The sequence below is a fragment of the Bombus bifarius genome, unplaced genomic scaffold (assembly GCF_011952205.1).
Source record: "Bombus bifarius isolate JDL3187 unplaced genomic scaffold, Bbif_JDL3187 scf7180000009518_frag, whole genome shotgun sequence".
NCBI classification, from domain to species: Eukaryota; Metazoa; Arthropoda; class Insecta; order Hymenoptera; family Apidae; genus Bombus; species Bombus bifarius.
The window spans coordinates 1,481-19,901 of NW_022885171.1; the positions used below are offsets into that span (position 1 = coordinate 1,481).

General features: G+C 34.2%; 1 protein-coding gene across 1 annotated transcript; it reads right to left on the reverse strand.

The window, feature by feature from the left end:
- Nucleotides 1-804: 804 nt before the first annotated feature.
- LOC117215313 (histone-lysine N-methyltransferase SETMAR-like) lies at nucleotides 805-1,882 on the reverse strand. Its single transcript, XM_033461688.1, has 2 exons — nucleotides 1,520-1,882; nucleotides 805-1,132 (listed from the first exon to the last, which is right to left on the reverse strand). The coding sequence occupies exons 1-2, from the start codon at nucleotides 1,880-1,882 to the stop codon at nucleotides 1,109-1,111; spliced, it is 387 nt and encodes a 128-aa protein (XP_033317579.1). The 3' UTR covers nucleotides 805-1,108.
- Nucleotides 1,883-18,421: the final 16,539 nt, after the last annotated feature.

Below are 18,421 nucleotides of genomic sequence, written 5' to 3' on the forward strand. Positions count from 1 at the left end.
ACAAGATAGTACCAAGAAAACAAGAGTAACGAAGAACCGGGGCGCAGAAAAAAGCACGAAGCGTGCGAGCTGGAGAGGAAACCTGTGACCGTCGGTGCAAGCGGTAAGCATACAAAATGGTTGCCGAGCAGGAATAATCGGCTGGAGAGCCAACCTGCTGGGACCGAGCTATATGGTGGCAGGTATCGCGTGGCGCCAGCTAAGCGAGCTGCCGCCCGAAAGGGTAGGTTTAACTTGTCCAATGATCCGCAAGGAGAGGGCAAGTCGCGCGCCGACCATCTATGCGCGCCATTCCCAAGTCGAACGCGAACATCTAAATGCGAAGCCAGTATGCGTTTTTACTGCAGGTATGGCGCGGTCGACCAAAAGGTCGGGCCCTCAAACGCACACATTACTTGTACAATTCGAGTGCTGCAGATACGGAAAAGCAATTTATAATTTATCGTAATTTATCGTAATGCGAATTTTGGCGCGTCGTCATAAATAGATTTTTATTTAAAACGAAATTGTTAAATATCCTTTTGTATCAATTCACATAACGTTAATAAATCAATATTAGACATATTACTCATAAATTGTACATATCTTTGTGCATATACGCATAGTTTTCGTGCATATATCAATATTTGTATATTTTATGTGTATAACTTTCATATGCTTTTCGCAAATTTTACATTCATAAACATCTGCAATCTACACGTTACGTTTTTCGTTGTATTTACAAGTACGGACATTAGATATTCTATTACATTCTTTTATTATAATCTTTTGATATATTTATAGTTGTTTAATTATTAGGTCATCCCATAAGTTCGTGCCGTTTTTCGAGAGGTTATATATGTTAAGATCGTTTACATACCTTTCAGTTTCATGAAAAAATGTAATCCCCCTCTCGTTGTACAACTTCTTCCCATTTTTCTGGTAGGTTCCGTCTCGATAAAAGTTCTCTTGTTTTTCTTTAAAATAATTTTCTATGCTATTTTTGAGAGTGTCAATATTTTCAAATTTTTTAGCTACTAAAAAGTGTTGTAATGCTCTGAACAGGTGGTAATCAGATGAGGCAATGTCTGGGGAATATGGGGGATGTGGTAAAATTTTTCAATTAAATTCAGACAATTTTTTTGTAACGCTTTTCGCGACATGCGGTTTAGCATTGTCGTGATGGAAGATAACGTTGTTCCTATTCACTAAACCTGGCCGTTTTTCAGCTAGTGCTTCCCTTAATTTTTCTAACTGAGCGCAATATTTGTCTGAATTAATGGTATCACCACTAGATAAAAGTTCAAAATAGAGTATTCCTTTATAATCCCACCATACACACAAAAGAACTTTACGTGGATGTAACCCTGGTTTTGCACAGCGTTCAGGTGGCTGATTTCGTTGGGATCGCTACGTTTCCGTTCAGGGTTTTCGAAAAGTATCCACTTTTCATCACCAGTTACCAGGGGCGTTTAAGGAATGGTTCACGTTTATTACGTGCAATTAATGACATGCACGCTGTCGTTCGTTCAAGACGGTTCCGTTCCGTAAGTTCATGGGGCACCCAAACGTTCAACTTTGACACCATCCCCATTTTTTTTAAACACCTATGAATCGTTGTCTTAGGTATTTTCAGGACATTTGACATCTCTTGAACTGTCAAACTTGGTGATTTTTCAACAAGATCCCGAATTTTATCTCCGTCTGTCTGAGGAGGACGCCCGGAGCGTACCTCCTCTTCTAAACAGAAATTCCCAGCTCTAAAACGTTGGAACCACTTCCTACAGGTGCGAGATGAAAGCGTATTTTCTCCGTAAACAGCACATATGTTTTTCCTGGCAATTGTTACCGAACTTTCTTTCCGAAATTCATATAACATGAGATGTCGAAAATGGATACGCATTTCACTCGTGATTTTTTACTGTTAGAAGTCACTGTGTTCACTATATTACGATCTTATGCCCACGAAGATCTACTCTAGCCTGTTCTCGATCAGCTAAGCTCAAGTGCATTGGTCCCGTATGGCCGTATGTTTAGAAATCGACACATGAAATATATACACAAAAGTGTATAAATATATACACAAAAACTTATGGGATCACCTAATATGTAAACGATTTTGAACTATTTAATTTAATAAAGACCTTAGATCGATGGATTTTAATTGCTGTCACATAATCGTTAATTCATTACTTTTCCTCCAACTGTCACGAATTTTCACAAAGTGTGTATTTCGGATCGTTAATCTCATACGGATGTAAACTTCATTTTCTTAATAATCTTGGTCAATCATGTATCACATTTTCTATAAAATCTATAAGATCAGCAAGTGCTCTAATACTTGTGAACAATCATATATCTTAATTCGTGCCTTTTGTATTAATACAGAAGCTTCATGCGAGAAAGAATTTTCGATATAAATGTTCTCAATGTTGTAAATCGAGTTCTGCCAGAGCAACCGAGCCAAACGGACGTGTAAAACAGTGCTTCAGAAAAAGTGCGGCAAGTGGGGAAGAGAAAGTTACGAACGGCAACGCCCATAGCTAAATGGTGGAAACTCGTGTCTTCTACTAAGAAGACTACAAGCAAAACTAAAATGAAAAAGCACATCCCACCGATAAAAATAATTAACAAAGACGAACAATACTACATAAATAAAACAACAAACATATCAAAACCAAGCCAACCAATAAACGAAGAACAGGAATGCTCAGCTACAAACGAAGTTGATATGGAAACAATACCAAACAATGAAGAGAATATTACCAATAACGAATTAACCCAACAGGATGAAAGCTGGAAGGTGGCAAGTTATAACAAGAAACGAAAAATAACAGGAAATTCAGATACAGAAAAGCAGCGATGGCTGCAAGAATTACCATTAAGAAACTCCTTCAGCTCACTTACGGAAGAAATAGACGACCCAACAACCAAAAACACAACTAAATCAACGCAAACTACAAAACCACCACCAATATTTGTCGACGCCCAGATAATAGGCCCGCTTATTGATCGACTAAACGATATAGTTGGGAAGGAAAACTACACAATAAAACAAACAAAATTAGAACAAGTAAAAATTCAAATAAACACCCCAGAAAATTATAGGAAAGTGATAAAAGAATTAAAAGAAAAAACGCTGTGTACCACACATACCAGCTGAAAACGGAAAGGAGCTACGAAATAGTTATAAGAGGACTACATTCAAAAACTAACACAAAAAAAATTAAGTGACGAATTAGCAAAAATTGGTCATCAAACAAGAGCAATAAACAATATGACAAGATACGATACGAAGCATTTAACAACACAGTGTCCATACGTAGGGAAAATAAATGAAGTAAAATGTTACAACTGTAATGGAAACCACCCAGCCAGCTATAAAGGATGCGAAATCAGAAAACAATCACAACGTAAACAGTTTCCACCACTTGGCAATAGATCAATCAACAACTACCAACCACAACAAACTATAACGGATAATTAAGCAACATTGAAAGCACAAAATGAACCAAAAGCTATAAACGGAAACACCGATCCCCAAGGAAACCGCAGCTACGCGCAAGTAACCCAAAACATTAGACAAACAACGCCCACAAACAAACAGAATCAAAGCAACAACACCGAAGACGATACAGAAATCAAAGAAATGCTCAGACAATCCATTAAAGGTACAGAGATATTAAGAAAAATGGTAAGTGAGAAAAACACAATACTAAGGCAACAAGTACAACAAACAACAGTCATGTTACAACTACTCACAAACTTGCTAAGTAAAAAATAAAAATGGACATGCTTAAAATAGCAGCCTGGAACTCTAACGTACTACAACAAAGGGCCCTAGAAACTAAAACATTCCTGTATAATAATAATATCGACATACTACTCGTATCGGAAACACACTTCACTATAAAAAGTTACATAAAAATACCGTACTACACAATATATGATACCAAGCATCCCTCAGGAAAATCACACGGAGGGACCGCAGTAATAATAAGAAACGACATTAAACACCACTAACACAGCCAAGCTAGTAAGGAATATATACAAGCAACCACCGTTACTGTACAAACTAGCAGCAACCATTTACAGTTGTCAGCAGTATATGTACCACCGCGACACAAAATGACATCACAAACGTGGGAAGAGTACTTTCAACACTTAGGTGACAAGTATATCGCAACGGGAGACTACAATGCAAACCACACGCTATGGGGATCAAGAATTACCACACCTCGAGGTAGAACCCTGGAAAAATACATTAACAACAACCTCAATATATTATCCACAGGAAGACATACTGGCCGACAGACCTGAGCAAAATACCTGGCCTACTCGATTTTGCAGTTACAAAGGGACTAAACGCAAATAAACTAAAAATAACACCCAGCCTCATTGCATACAGCCCAATTGCTTACAGAAACAAATTAATACTTTATAGCAATCCAGGGACACTATGCAACAGAACAACCAAATGGCAAATTTTTAAAGAAATAATCGAGAGCAAAACCAGTTGCAGCATCCCATTGGAAACACCCGAACACGTCGAACAGGCAGTAACACCATTGACAGAAACTATCCAAGAAGCATCATGGACAACCACTATACCTGAACCAACCAACAGACAAACAAAAATAATTCCATCAGACATACTTGAAAAAATTAGAGAAAAAAGAAAAGCGAAAGCAAAATGGCAAAAACATAGAACACGAGAAAACAAAAAACACCTAAACAAACTTGCAAAGGAAATAAAAAACAAAATAAAAGTGCACAACAATAACGAATTCACAAAATTCATAGAGTCACTCTCTGCTCACGAGAACTCCAACTACTCCCTATGGAAAGCCACGAAAAAAAAGAAACCAATAAAACTAGTCCCAGCAATCAGGACGGCAGACAACACATGGGCAAGAAGCAACGAAGAGCAAGCTGAAGAATTTTCCAACCACCTTTGAAACACATTTATACCACATAATATCAACAACAGCAACCCCAAATGTCATACGGACGAGGATGCGTTTACCACTAGTACCTCAACTGACAACCACTATACCATACCTAAAACAACAGCACAAGAAATTAGAAACATAATCGAGAAAACAAAAAACAATAAAGCACCACGAATCGACCTAATCAATGGTAAAATCTTGAAAAACCTTCCGCCAAAAGCGATAACACTAATGACAATAATATTCAATGCAATACTAAGAATCCAATACTTTCCTAAACTGTGGAAACTAGCACAGGACATAATGTTACCTAAACCAGGCAAAGAACCACACCAAACTGCATCTTACAGACCAATATCACTACTTCCTGTGTTTTCCAAAATACTAGAGGAAATAATATGCAACCGCATAAAACCAATAATATAGAAGGAAAAATTAATACCAGATCACCAATTTCGATTCAGAAACATACACTCCACTATAGAGCAAATGCACAGGCTCATTAAAGAAATAATACTAGCATTAGAAAACAAACAATACTGTACAGCCCTCTCTATGGACATAGATAAAGCATTTGACAAAATAAACCACGAAAGCCTACTACAAACAATCAGGAAACAATTTCCGGAGCAAATATACCAATTAATAAAATCTTACTTAAGCAGCAGAACCTTCGTAATAAAAATCAAGGACACATACTCTGAAGTTAAAGACATAAAGGCAGGGTTCCGCGAGGAAGCGTCTTAGGATCAATACTATACACAAAACATACCAACAACTACCAATAGCAAAATACTGACACTCACGGACGACACAGCTGTACTAGTCAGGCACACTAACCCAGAAACAGCAGTCAAATTACTACAAGAACATATCACAAAAATAGAAAAGTGGCTGCAAGATAAACAAATAAAAGCAAACCCCGATAAATGCAACCATATTACACTCACACTGCGAAAACAGACACCATCAAACATCCTACTGAACGGCACGCACATACCGCAAACAAGGCAAGTCAAATACCTAGGACTAGACCACCTAGAAACACAACTCACATAGAAACAGCATACTAAATCAATAATAGACAAAATACAGACAACAAGGAGACAAATGCATTGGCTAACAAGTCGAAAATCCAAATTAAGCATAGAAAATAAATTAAAAATATACAAAACGATCATAAAACCAATCTGGACGTACGGAATACCACTATGGGGGGCAGCGGCAATGAGCCATATAAACAAAATAGAGACAGTACAAGCTAAAATTCTTAGAACAATAGTAAACGCCCCATGGTACGTTAGAAGCGAAGGCATACGGAAGGACCTGGGAATACCAATGGTCAAAGAGAAAATTAGCAGACACGCAGAAAAATACAAAGAAAGAATAGGAACACAGCCAAACTGGCTAGCTGCGGAAACGATCAACACCTCAAACATGGATAGAAGGCTGAAAGGGAAATACCCAGCAGACCTCACAAAGGACACAACCAAACAAACACGAAGATGGTATCCCACTGGGGGTAGCTACCCACATAATAATCTAACAGCTAAAAAATTCTACCAAATGTCCAAACTGGACAAATTGTGAATCTAATCTATAAAATAAAAAAAAACCTGTGATCTGAGTTTAGATCTCAGTTTAGAGTGATACATCTCCTAAAAGGATTAAGAGATTTTTTAACAAATTCCCAAAATAACAGTGAATTTTAAAACAAAGATAATGGAAATACATAAACATCTTGTTAATAACGACGTGGGTATACTGATAGGAACTAATATCTGCAGAATATATGAATGTCTTAAACATAAGGTAATGCTAAAAAACGTTCTCTTTGTCCAACGACCTCTTGATTCCTATACAACCTCTCCTGGTTATCTTGCGCACGCGTAACATTCACGTACCGTTACATGCATTGCCATTCCATACTTTTCGTATCCTTTTTATACTGTTACTTGAATATAGAATTATATGAAAAATACAAGAGCACAAAGATATAGAAAATATAAAAATATAAAAATAAAAGATTACAAAACTGTCAAAATTACAGAAAATCAGATTAAACATTGGTACCTATATTCTGCATTCTTTTTGTATTACATATACATTTTTTACATTATAAATGTCGGGTTTACATTAGAATTAGGGTTAGGGGCGTGAAACGAATCTTCATTTGGATTACACATTGTCGTTGTGCAATAGGGAAGACATTGACTAGTGCAACTGCGATTATTATAGAATCGGACAAGTAACCGTGGTAATTAGATACTCGAGAAACTAATGACAATGATCCTAAGTGCAATAACGAATCCGCGGTCAACGGGATAGTAGATGTACGGGCTCACAAAATCTAAGTCGGACTCTTTGTTAATAAAACGCGTAATATTCACTGGTCGTATGGGGTTACTCTTTTCGTCGATGAGATCGCAAGAAAGAATGAATTTCCGTCCCGATGATGCCACAGAGAAAAACTATGATGGGGTGTGTCTAAGGACACGAGATCATCGGATTCGTCGAGGATAGCCTTCGTTCAGAAAGTAAGGGAAATTGACGTTGCTGCTAATTGGTCAATTTCCATATTGGTGGTTAGAAAAAGATGCTAGCCGCCCTCGAGGGAATGTTGCTAGTTGGAGACGCCGTTCGTTGAAAAATAGGTCTCTCCTATCTTCCCGTAGCTGGGACAAAGACTGTTTGTTTGAAGGACTTTAGTTAACTAAATCCTAAGATTTATAGCGGCTCCTCAGGCTAGCTGAACATGTACTGCGGAGACGCATCGACATCTGGCAATCATCTTACTCGAAGAATAGGGTCTGCGTGTGGCGAGCCAGGGGACAGAAACCGTTGGAATGTTTACTGTCGCGTGCCGCCACAAATATTTCTTTTAAGGAGAGCTATAGAATTACTCCATACCTTTGTTAGACAAAGCGTTCATCCCGTGATCGCAGCTACGTTCGGCGACTGGCTGTCGCCTCGAGCCCAAGCTCATTATTACAAATCTCCAACAAATACAATCGGATTAAAAGACGACAATTGTTTAATTATGCCTATGATAGAATCTAGATTACGGTGTTAAGGGATTTTCCTGAAGTTCCAAAGGGAATGCACCGATGTTCTTTTATCTCCGACATATATATGAACCAAAATAGAACATATAAGATATATTTTATATAACATGTTTCATGCCCCACTCTTTTCTTAATCATCACATTTTATGTCAGACATTTTCCTTTCACAATTTCCTCAGACTTTTCTTCTGAACCTCTACCAAGCTGCATATCACTTTTTACTTTCCTCTTGTTCTCCCCCCCCCCTCGTACTTCTTAACCTCGTTCTTGTCTAACACTTTTACCGACACGCGCATTTCCTTTTGTTGTAAGCTTCCTCTAAGAACGGGTATTTCGAAAACGCTCGTTTATTATTTGTAACATTTTCCTCTCAAGCAAACGGCGATTCGAAAATCGTTTCCCATACAGACTCTGATTCAGTGAATGTAGCTTGTACGTTAACATAACACAATGTTTACATGATACTCAAACAACGTAAAAAAGCGCTAAACCAACCACCAATTCCGTCGCATTTCTGTGAAAAATTACATGCTACAACACAAAATAAGCTGTCATTCGAAACCCCGGTTATATTGGGTAAATGTTTATATAGACCTTTCTCCTCGTTTTAGTGTGGTGAATTGGCCTCCGTACTTCCCATATTATCTGAATCACTTTATATGTCTATATAAGATGATTTTTAATACAAACATCAACGTCAATGATTTCACTATATACGTGAATGATTTTGATACAGTTTTTTGATACAGATGTACATAAAGTCATTGATTTAAATATATTGTAGTATCGTAAACTATTATAATTAGTTTATTAATAATAAATTGATTAAACAGATGTTAATTAAACAGAAAACAATGATTATTTAACATGAACTAATCGCAAAAACGTATTATAATTAAGACAACTAGATAATTAATTAACAACTCTCGTCAACACAGATTCAACTCTCTCTTCACAACGCTAACAACACTATCTCAACAACGCAACCCGCACTCTCTGGCCTCTCAATTCATATTGCTGTTAATTCGTTTATCGTCCCTTAGCAACCCCCTGTCTTTTGTCTTAACCTTATATCTTTTGTTTTAGCCGCACCACGCACATGCTCAGCAACCGCTTGTTTATAATTCGCACGCCCCCCCTCCTCTCGCTAGACCCTTCGTCCACGATACTACACTCTGCCGTACTGGCAATCACATCTGCCCTCAGATGTGCTCATCTTCGCTAGTTTCACTCGCGTCGTTGACTACGACAGTGTCACGTAATTTTTGGGGTTGATTGGTGAAAATAAAATAGCTGAGTCGTAACACAACTATTAACTTTGTTTTAATTAAACTTTATTATTAATTCAGCAATCACAATGTAACACACACTGAATTAACATAAATCACAACTCACTCCAACCACGTTATGTAAGATTTAGTTACAACAATACGTTAAGTACGCGATTGTTATAAGGATAGAGACCGGTATAGATATATTGACTATTCTAAGGATACAGAATAAGTGAGTTTTTCTGGCGATACTATGTCTGAGAAAGGCTAGGGGTGAGTGTGTCTAAGGACACAGGACTATCGGATTCGTTGATGACAATTTTGGTTAAGGAAGTGAGGGCAGTAGACACCGTCTCCGATTGGATAATAAGACGGTTGGTGGACCAGGAAGGGTTTTAGCCGCCCTCGTGAGAAAGTTGCTAACGCAACATAGCAGACGCGAGGAAAACCTACTTTCCCTGTTAACCCGTAGTAAACAATAAACGTAAAAGGAAATCTAAGACAAGAGATACTCGCTTGGCCTGAAGGACCTTAACTATGAAAATTCCAAGACCCCTGGTGGGTACTTAGGACTACTGAGGGCACGCGCCAAGGATGTGCAGACATCTGGGCGCCATCCTGCCCGCGGTGTGTGGCCTGGTCTCTGATGTGCATTGAGGTTACAACAGCGTCCCACCATTTCATGTGATCAGCCGCCGTGGAGGTCGTTCGCGGCCCTTCGTGTTCGCCTTCTCTTTGTGCCATGTAACGGTCATTCCCCAAAACTTTCACCACGCGGTACGGCCCAAGGAACTTCGACTGCAGCTTTAGCTCAGAACCGCCCTGCGTCCTCTCGATTGCCACTAGTTCTCCCGTCTTGTATGTTGTCGCCTCATTACGTCTCTGGTTAAACGTCCGCCTGTTTTCAGCTTGAATCTCCTCGATCCGTTTCTTTGCTGATACGCGCAACTGATCTCGCTTCTCCTGGAACATCGCGACCCACTCGTCTTCGATCAGCTGCCTGATCTGCGGATCATCCCGCATTCTCATCCGCGTTCCAAACAACAGCTGGAACGGAGTAACATTCGTACTTTTGCTGGGAGATGCGTTCAAATACCTCTGCGCTGTCTCTAGGTGTTTGGACCAATCGTCTGGTGTTTGTGTTACATGCGCAAAAAGGCCACTCGTTCGGAAACAGTAATCAGGTACTATACTATTTTCTATTCAAAGAATGCATGTTTTTTATAGTACATGTTAGAAATTTTTTCGTGGACGGACACGTCAGAGCTCCGACGATACGCTAAACGGAGAGTTAAAACTGGCGAGAAATGATCTCGCCACTCACGACGTCGCAATTTCATAATCAAAATTTATTTAAAACAAAATTCAATAATGAAACAATACACGAGAAATGATTATAATCAGATATACCGAGCGCGTCTATGAAATCTAGTCAAGGATTACAAGGAGTGAAGGCAAATAGGCATTTAGAACTTTTCTAATTGTTCAACCGCAGATGACAGATGATTCGGCAATGACCGAATACTTTGCAATGACGCGAACCGAGCACGGCTCGCCGATTTATGCCCCTGCGTGCTCCTTTTTCGTTGATTCCTCTAAATTTTTCGGAATACGCAAACGTTTAAACCGTTTAAAGGATTGTTATATAGAAAGTTAAAGCCAGACGCGGAAGTTTAAAAAATTAACGGCCGACGCTCTTTGCTAGTTTAAAGAACTGTCTGTAAAAGACCAACAACTGTCTGGAGATTGCCGATCGGCAAATAGAACGGTTTCCCGGTTCCTGTTCCAAACACCAAGACTTATCATAAATAAGACAGGAAATTATTCCAAATTATCCGATTCGTACAACAAATGAATACACACGATTCGTCTCTTCGGGTTGTACCGTTTAAAATTTTTGCAATTTTTAATATTTAATATTTCTCCAAAACTATCATGTACATTATGAAAAAAGAAGTCGGAAATATATAATAAAAATTTTTCGTTTGAGGCTGTTACGTCGAGCGACTCTCTACCTAGACCAGGCCATACACCGCGGGCCAGACAGAAACCAGATGTCCGCTCATCCTTGCTGCGTACCCTCAATAGTCTTAAGGACCCATCGTAAATCTAAGGAATTTTCTAGCTAAGGCCCTTCAGACCCAACAAATATCTTTTTTCTAAATCGCTACTTTTAAGAGTATTGTATACTACGGCTTGACACGGGAAAGTTAGTTTTTCTCACGTACGATGCTTCCCACTAGCAACTTTCTATCGAGGGCGGCTAAGACCCTTCCTAGTCCACCAACCTTCGTTTAACCAATTAACAACGAAGCCTATTTCCCTCACTCTCTTAGCCAAAATCGTCACCAACAAATCCGATGGTCCCGTGCGCTAGACACACCGATCCTTAGCTTTCCTCCGCCACAGCATCGTCTCCGAACAGCACTGATTTTCCATCCTTCGAACAGTCAACATCCTTGACCGGGAATACACCCGTAGATCAGTCACTCACTCATCTTATACATACGCATCAGCGTAACTGTCTTCTTTACAAGTTGTTAGAATAAACGGTGATATGTAACTTACTATACAGTGTTACATTCATTTAACCACCTCTGTTATCTTAACCGAAACAGGGGAACGACTAATTCGCGGCGTCGATTATCATAATCGTAGCAAAAATTTACGTCTCCCGCTCACACTTTTCCCTCGCGATCGCGTCTCTACGCGAACGGTCGTAACAGCTGCGATGGTTGGACCGACATATACATATTTTACAAATTTTATTATATTATTATCCATATAAAAATTCGTAGTATAATAATCATTATTTTTAAGTATTAACACGTTGACTGCCACGACACCTGTATTCGGGTGTCAGCAAAGTTTCTGACCAGGCCGCGTAACCCATATTCGGGTGTCGCTTATTTGACTACTTGCGAAGGATCTTCGTAGGTATTTGAAAAGATATTCCATAATAATAAAACTGTTGAATTGTTATAAAATAGAAATACGAAAATGGTTCATTAAAAAATTATTTAGAATGTAAAACCTTAAAGCATTCTATACGTAGCTGAGGTTGGTCAATAAGTTGTTGTTTTCCTCAAATTCTTTTGTGCCATTGTTCGGTCCACTCGACGTCTTTTATTTGCATAACATAGATAGTTTGCATGCGCGTCTAATGCTTCTTCCGGAATAATTTTTGCGAATGGCGATATTATGCTGACTCCGTCGAAGACAAGGATTTTTTGTATTTTCAGACAACCTTAATAATTTTGCAACTAATAATTGTCTAAATATTCTAATATTTATATTTTTCCTTGTTGCAATTTTCTAAACCGTCAAAGCGTTTACAACAGAAATTCTCAGAAGGAATTGAATGCCAAGTTTTCTGTACCATTTGATTCCTTTTCTAATTGTGGTGGCATAAGAAACCATTTGGTCGGAATAATCTATACCACACTTTCCTTCATTATATTCAACGATAGATAGTGGTTTTAATGTTGCGAACAAATGAAACGAAAGATCATTCTTGAGATCACCACTTGAGCGACTCGTATTACTAAAACATCGATGGGGAGCACCTAGCAGAAAACGCTCGGTACTGCTGTACGCGTGGCCTGACAGAGATTTCTTTGAAAACACGCGTGACAGTCAACGCGTTAAAACCGTTATTAGATATTTATTTAATCAGTCTAAAATTTGTAGTACAATCATGAAAAGCTAACAATAGAATCACGTCTAGACTTTACAAGCATGCCGCAAAATAACAGTGTCATTTGTATTTATACAGCATTAGTCTGTTGTCGTCAGATTCACAGTGTCGCGGAATCAGTTATCGTCTGAGTTGAGTCGTCTTTCGGATACGTGATACACATTGTATAGACATTTACTGAAACAATTCTTTTGCCTACCAAGCATTAATTGGTAATATCTGATGAGTGAAGAACACAATTTGATTATTAGAAGGTTGATTTCTGAAATTTCTATAAAGAACGATTAGTTTAGTGAGGTAAATATTTTACACGAATGTTTATAAAATGAAAAAATATTCAACTACGTACTAGCTTTGTATGAATAATTTTAACCTAAAAATTTGTTCTGTGCTAAAATAGCAGTGGAAATTATACTACATGTAAAAGTGAGTCATAAAAACAAATACAAATTTGTTTTTTCATACAAATTTGAAAAATAACTGTTGTTTTTGATCCCTTATCTCTATCTTTATCCTTCTATTTTTGTGAGACTGTATCGGTTATTTATTCTTAATATTTACAATCCGAAGTCTAATTTATGTGCCGTATTAATTTTCTGTGAATAATTTAGAGATATGTAAAATCTTGCTATATATATATATATATATACTGTTTGGTACCTATTAGAAGTGCGTTCGATCTAATGTGGAAAATTCTTAATTTTAATAAAATAGTTTCAAATTGCTAAGGCTGGGGCAAACTAAGAAGTTTCTGGAATATACAGGGTAATAAGTCGCTTCGCAGATATGTGTACATCGGGACAATATGTTACATATGTAATCCCTTACACAGTTTCATATTATCTTGTAAAATAATCATTCTTCTTTTAATATCAGTTGGTTTTTGTATTTTTATTTCATTTATCTCATAGGTTATAATTCCTTTAGGAAATTTTTGCAAAAATTTTCGCTCGAAATTTTCAGAAAACCTTATTCCTGAACAAAATTTGCTTTGTACTACGAACTGTCGCATTTAAATAAGAAAAATTCTATTTATTTAATTTTGTTATTAAGCTTCTTCATATCCAACTTCAAATTATCTGTAGCTTGTTTATAATTAATTAAGTTTGAAATGTTTGTTTGTTAGTTATTACAAAAGGGTCATAGCTAAGTTTTTGAGTTGTGCTCAGGTTATTATAACTTATTATTATGCTCTGAGCGTCATGTTGTTTCTTAATAAAATTCTTTAGTCTCAATAATCAATTTTCTCTGTTCATAAAGATGGTGGTTGTTTATTTTAAGAATTTTGTTCTTAATTCCAAATATTGCGGACATTCTTTTATTATGCATTAGTTGGTATCCAATCTTCTTGGATAGGACGTATTGCATATTCCATTTTTATTTGTTTTATATTTTATCCTGTTTCCTAGACTCACTGCACAATCACGTTTGTCTCTCTGCTAATCGAACTTGTACTATTATTCTTTTAGTTATTAACAATAATTTCATATCTAAGCAACTCACTTCAATTATGTTTTCTCAGTCGTTAGTATATTTATATACTTCACCGTTGATAATCCTGTAGATTATTCTATTCTCTCCGTTTATTACGCCCCAAGGCTTACTATAGGCCGTGTTCCTAACCGTCGCAAACAGATCGTCTTACATGACCGTCGAGATATACACAAAGTAGCGATAAACGCATAGTTGTCGTCAAGCAGCGAGTTCCAGAAACATCTATTCGCCTTCGGTGCGTTATTTTATCCGCATAAAGAGAGGAGCTGGTATACGTGATCATAGGCGCGAACGGTGGCGTGATCCGAGCGTAGTGGGGGTCGTATCTCAGAGAAGACAAAGGACAAAATGGAAGGGCGGTCAGTGGCAAATGAGGATTCAAACGGGATGCATCGAAAGGTTCAGACGAATAAAATCAAAGTCGCTTAGTTTAACGAATACATCGAGAAATATCATAAAATCGGGTCAAATTACTGTAACAAACTAATTGTATCATCGTTAAATCATTTGTGACGTATTCATTATAACTTTAAATATCGTTAAATATACACGTTTATATTAACCGTGTTAATTCAAAGTTAAAATCATTTGAACTATCTCTGTTATTCTAAACGAAACAGGGGAACGACTAATTCGCGGCGTCGATTATCATAATCGTAGCAAAAATTTACGTCTCCCGCTCACACGTTTCCCTCGCGATCGCGTCTCTACGCGAACGGTCGTAACATTTGGTCCTTCGAGCCGGATCACGAGCATTGGACGATCAAGTGAACAGAGATACAGCAGTAAATCATACAGTGCCACATGATCACATCATCATCAGCATCGCAGCAACCGTTAGCGGCGAACCTCGCGCCAACAACTAGAGGGTCAACTTCCGCAAGGAAATGTCTTGCACGCCAAATCAGACACACACGGTGACGAGCAACGTTTCAATTCGCGACAACAAGGTATGTTCGTTCATTGTATTTTCTTTACAATCCGCTATAACATTTTTTTCGTCTTTATTTTTACACTGCGATTTAAGGCAAGAAAAATGATTGAAAGTTTCTTTTGTTCTTGTTTCAAATCATTTTTCCTTCTTAAAAAGGATTTTAAGAAAGATGAAAAATATATTTTTCTCAAAGTATGATAGCGTTTGTGATAGATCATGTATGATCTTGTCCTTTCTTTGCAAAGCTATATCTAGTGTCCTTAAATGTTCCATATCTTTTCATTTACTTGTACTCTCATCTTATTCTTCTGGTCTGAAAGTATAACTGTTACAGCTTTTAATGGTGTTTTGTTTTTATCTCTTGAATATGAGGTGGAATGGTGTAATAGGTACTGAAGTACACTAGGTGATATTTAACCAATAATGTTTATTAAACAGATAACAACAACTGACAATTTGCAAATAACGTCGGCTGATTCTTAACGATTATTATACTTACTTGATTAGGAAAACAAATAATTGAATATCCATATACAAATTTAAATATATTATTTACATCATTATATTTTATATATTTAATTTTATCATTTTTTATAAATAATATTTGAGATATATTATTAAAAAAAATAATTAGTTAATGAACTTGAATAAGTATATGACTTGAAATCATATTATAGAAATAAAATATTCTATTAACTTTAAATAAACAATTATCTAACTATAAATTAAAATTTAATTATATAATTAAATTATTATAATTATTAAACATAAATAATTTATTTAATTTAAATCAAAATTAATTATATTTACATTTTTTTTTAATTTTAGATTTATCTAATAAATTTATAATTTATTTAATAAGACCTATAAATAAATTAAATATAAAAAATAAAAAATTTAATTTATTTATATATATCTATAAATATATATATATATAAATATTATAAAATTTAAATACACATAAATTAATATATATATATTTAATATATTTAAATACACACACAAATTTACTTATTTATTTTTATATATATATAAACACAAACTTACTAATAATATTAATATATTTATATAAATACATACAAATTTATTAATATACACACATATTTAAATATGTATATAAAATACACACACACACATATTTAAATATAATTTTTAAAATAAAATTAATTTTTAAATTAATAATATTAATTAGAAATCAATAAATAAATATTAAACAATTTATTTATATATATATATATAAATTTAATAAAAATTAATTTTTTAATTAAATAAATTTATATAAACAAACTTTTATATATTTAAATATAATAATTGAAAACTTAATCTATATATATAAACATATAAATTTTTATAATTTTTAAATTAATAAAATTAATTTAAAATTAATAATAATTTATTATAAAAAAATTTATTAAAAATTAAATATTTTTTAAAATACAAATTAAAATACTATCAAAACAATAAATTCTTTTATTAAATAAACTAATATCAAATATATTAAAATTAACACTAATAATTCAACCCAACATATTATTATTAATTTATCATATCGAATACGAGGTAATACACCACGAATTATAATTAATAAAATTAAATGAAATAAATAAACTAAAATAAAACTAAATGATCATCAATTTAATCCAAAAAACATTATTGTTAATAATAATCTTATAAATATAACATTTAAATATTCAGATAAAAAAATTAATACAAATAATCTTCTATAATATTCAACATTAAATCCAGAAACTAATTCTGATTCACCTTCAATCAAATCAAATGGAACTCGATTTAAATCAATTAATGCTCTAATTATAAAAATAATATATAAAGGATATATAAAAAATATATATATTATATTGAAATTTTATAAATATAAATAAAGAATAATTCTCAATTAAAATTATTAGTAAAAAAAAAACCAAAAATAATAAAATTTCAAATGAAATTATTTGAGAAACTGAACGTAATGAACCTAAAATTGAATAATTACATAAAGACACTCAACCAATTATTATAATTGGATAAACCATTAATCTCAAAATTAATATTAAAAAAATAATTCTATAATCAATAAAAAGAAAAGAATATATTCAAGGATAAATAAATCATAATATTAATGATAAAAAAATATAATTATTGGACTATATAAATATAAATTATTAAAATTTAAAAAAAAAATTCCTTTGATATCAATTTTAAAGCATCTCTAAAAGGTTGAAATAAACCTTTAATTATTAATTTATTTGGACCTTTTCGTAATTGAATATAACCTAATATTTTACGCTCAAATAAAGTTAAAAAAGCCACTCTAATCAAAATTATAAATATTATTAATAAAAAATTAAAAAAAAAATTATTATATATTATAATTTTATTATAATTTATTTAAATTCTAAATTTAATGCACTAATTTGCTAATATAATCAAAATTATTAATTAAAGTTAATAATATAATTTAATTAAAAATTATAGTCCTTTCGTACAAATAATTTATTTATTTTTATAGATAGAAACCAATCTGACTCACGTCGATTTGAACTCAAATCATGTAAGATTTTAAAAGTCCAACAGACTTAATTATTAAACTTTTGCATTTAAAATTTATCTTAATTCAACATCGAGGTCGCAATCATATTTATTAATATGATCTTTAAAAAGATATTACGCTGTTATCCCTAAGGTAATTTATTCTTTTAATTTATAATACAAGATCATTAATTATTCTTTAATTAAAGTTTATATTTAAAATAAAGTTTTATAAATTTACTAATCCTCCCAATTAAATATTTATATTTAAAAAATTTAAAATCTAATATATATAAATATAAAATTCTATAGGGTCTTATCGTCCCATAAATATATTTTAGCATTTTTACTAAAAATTTAAATTAATTATATATATATATGAGACAGTATATATCTCGATACGGATATATACTTTTTTATTCAATCCAAAAATAATCAATGATACTATTATAAATATTCTATTTATAAAAATTTTAATTATATATATATATATATATATT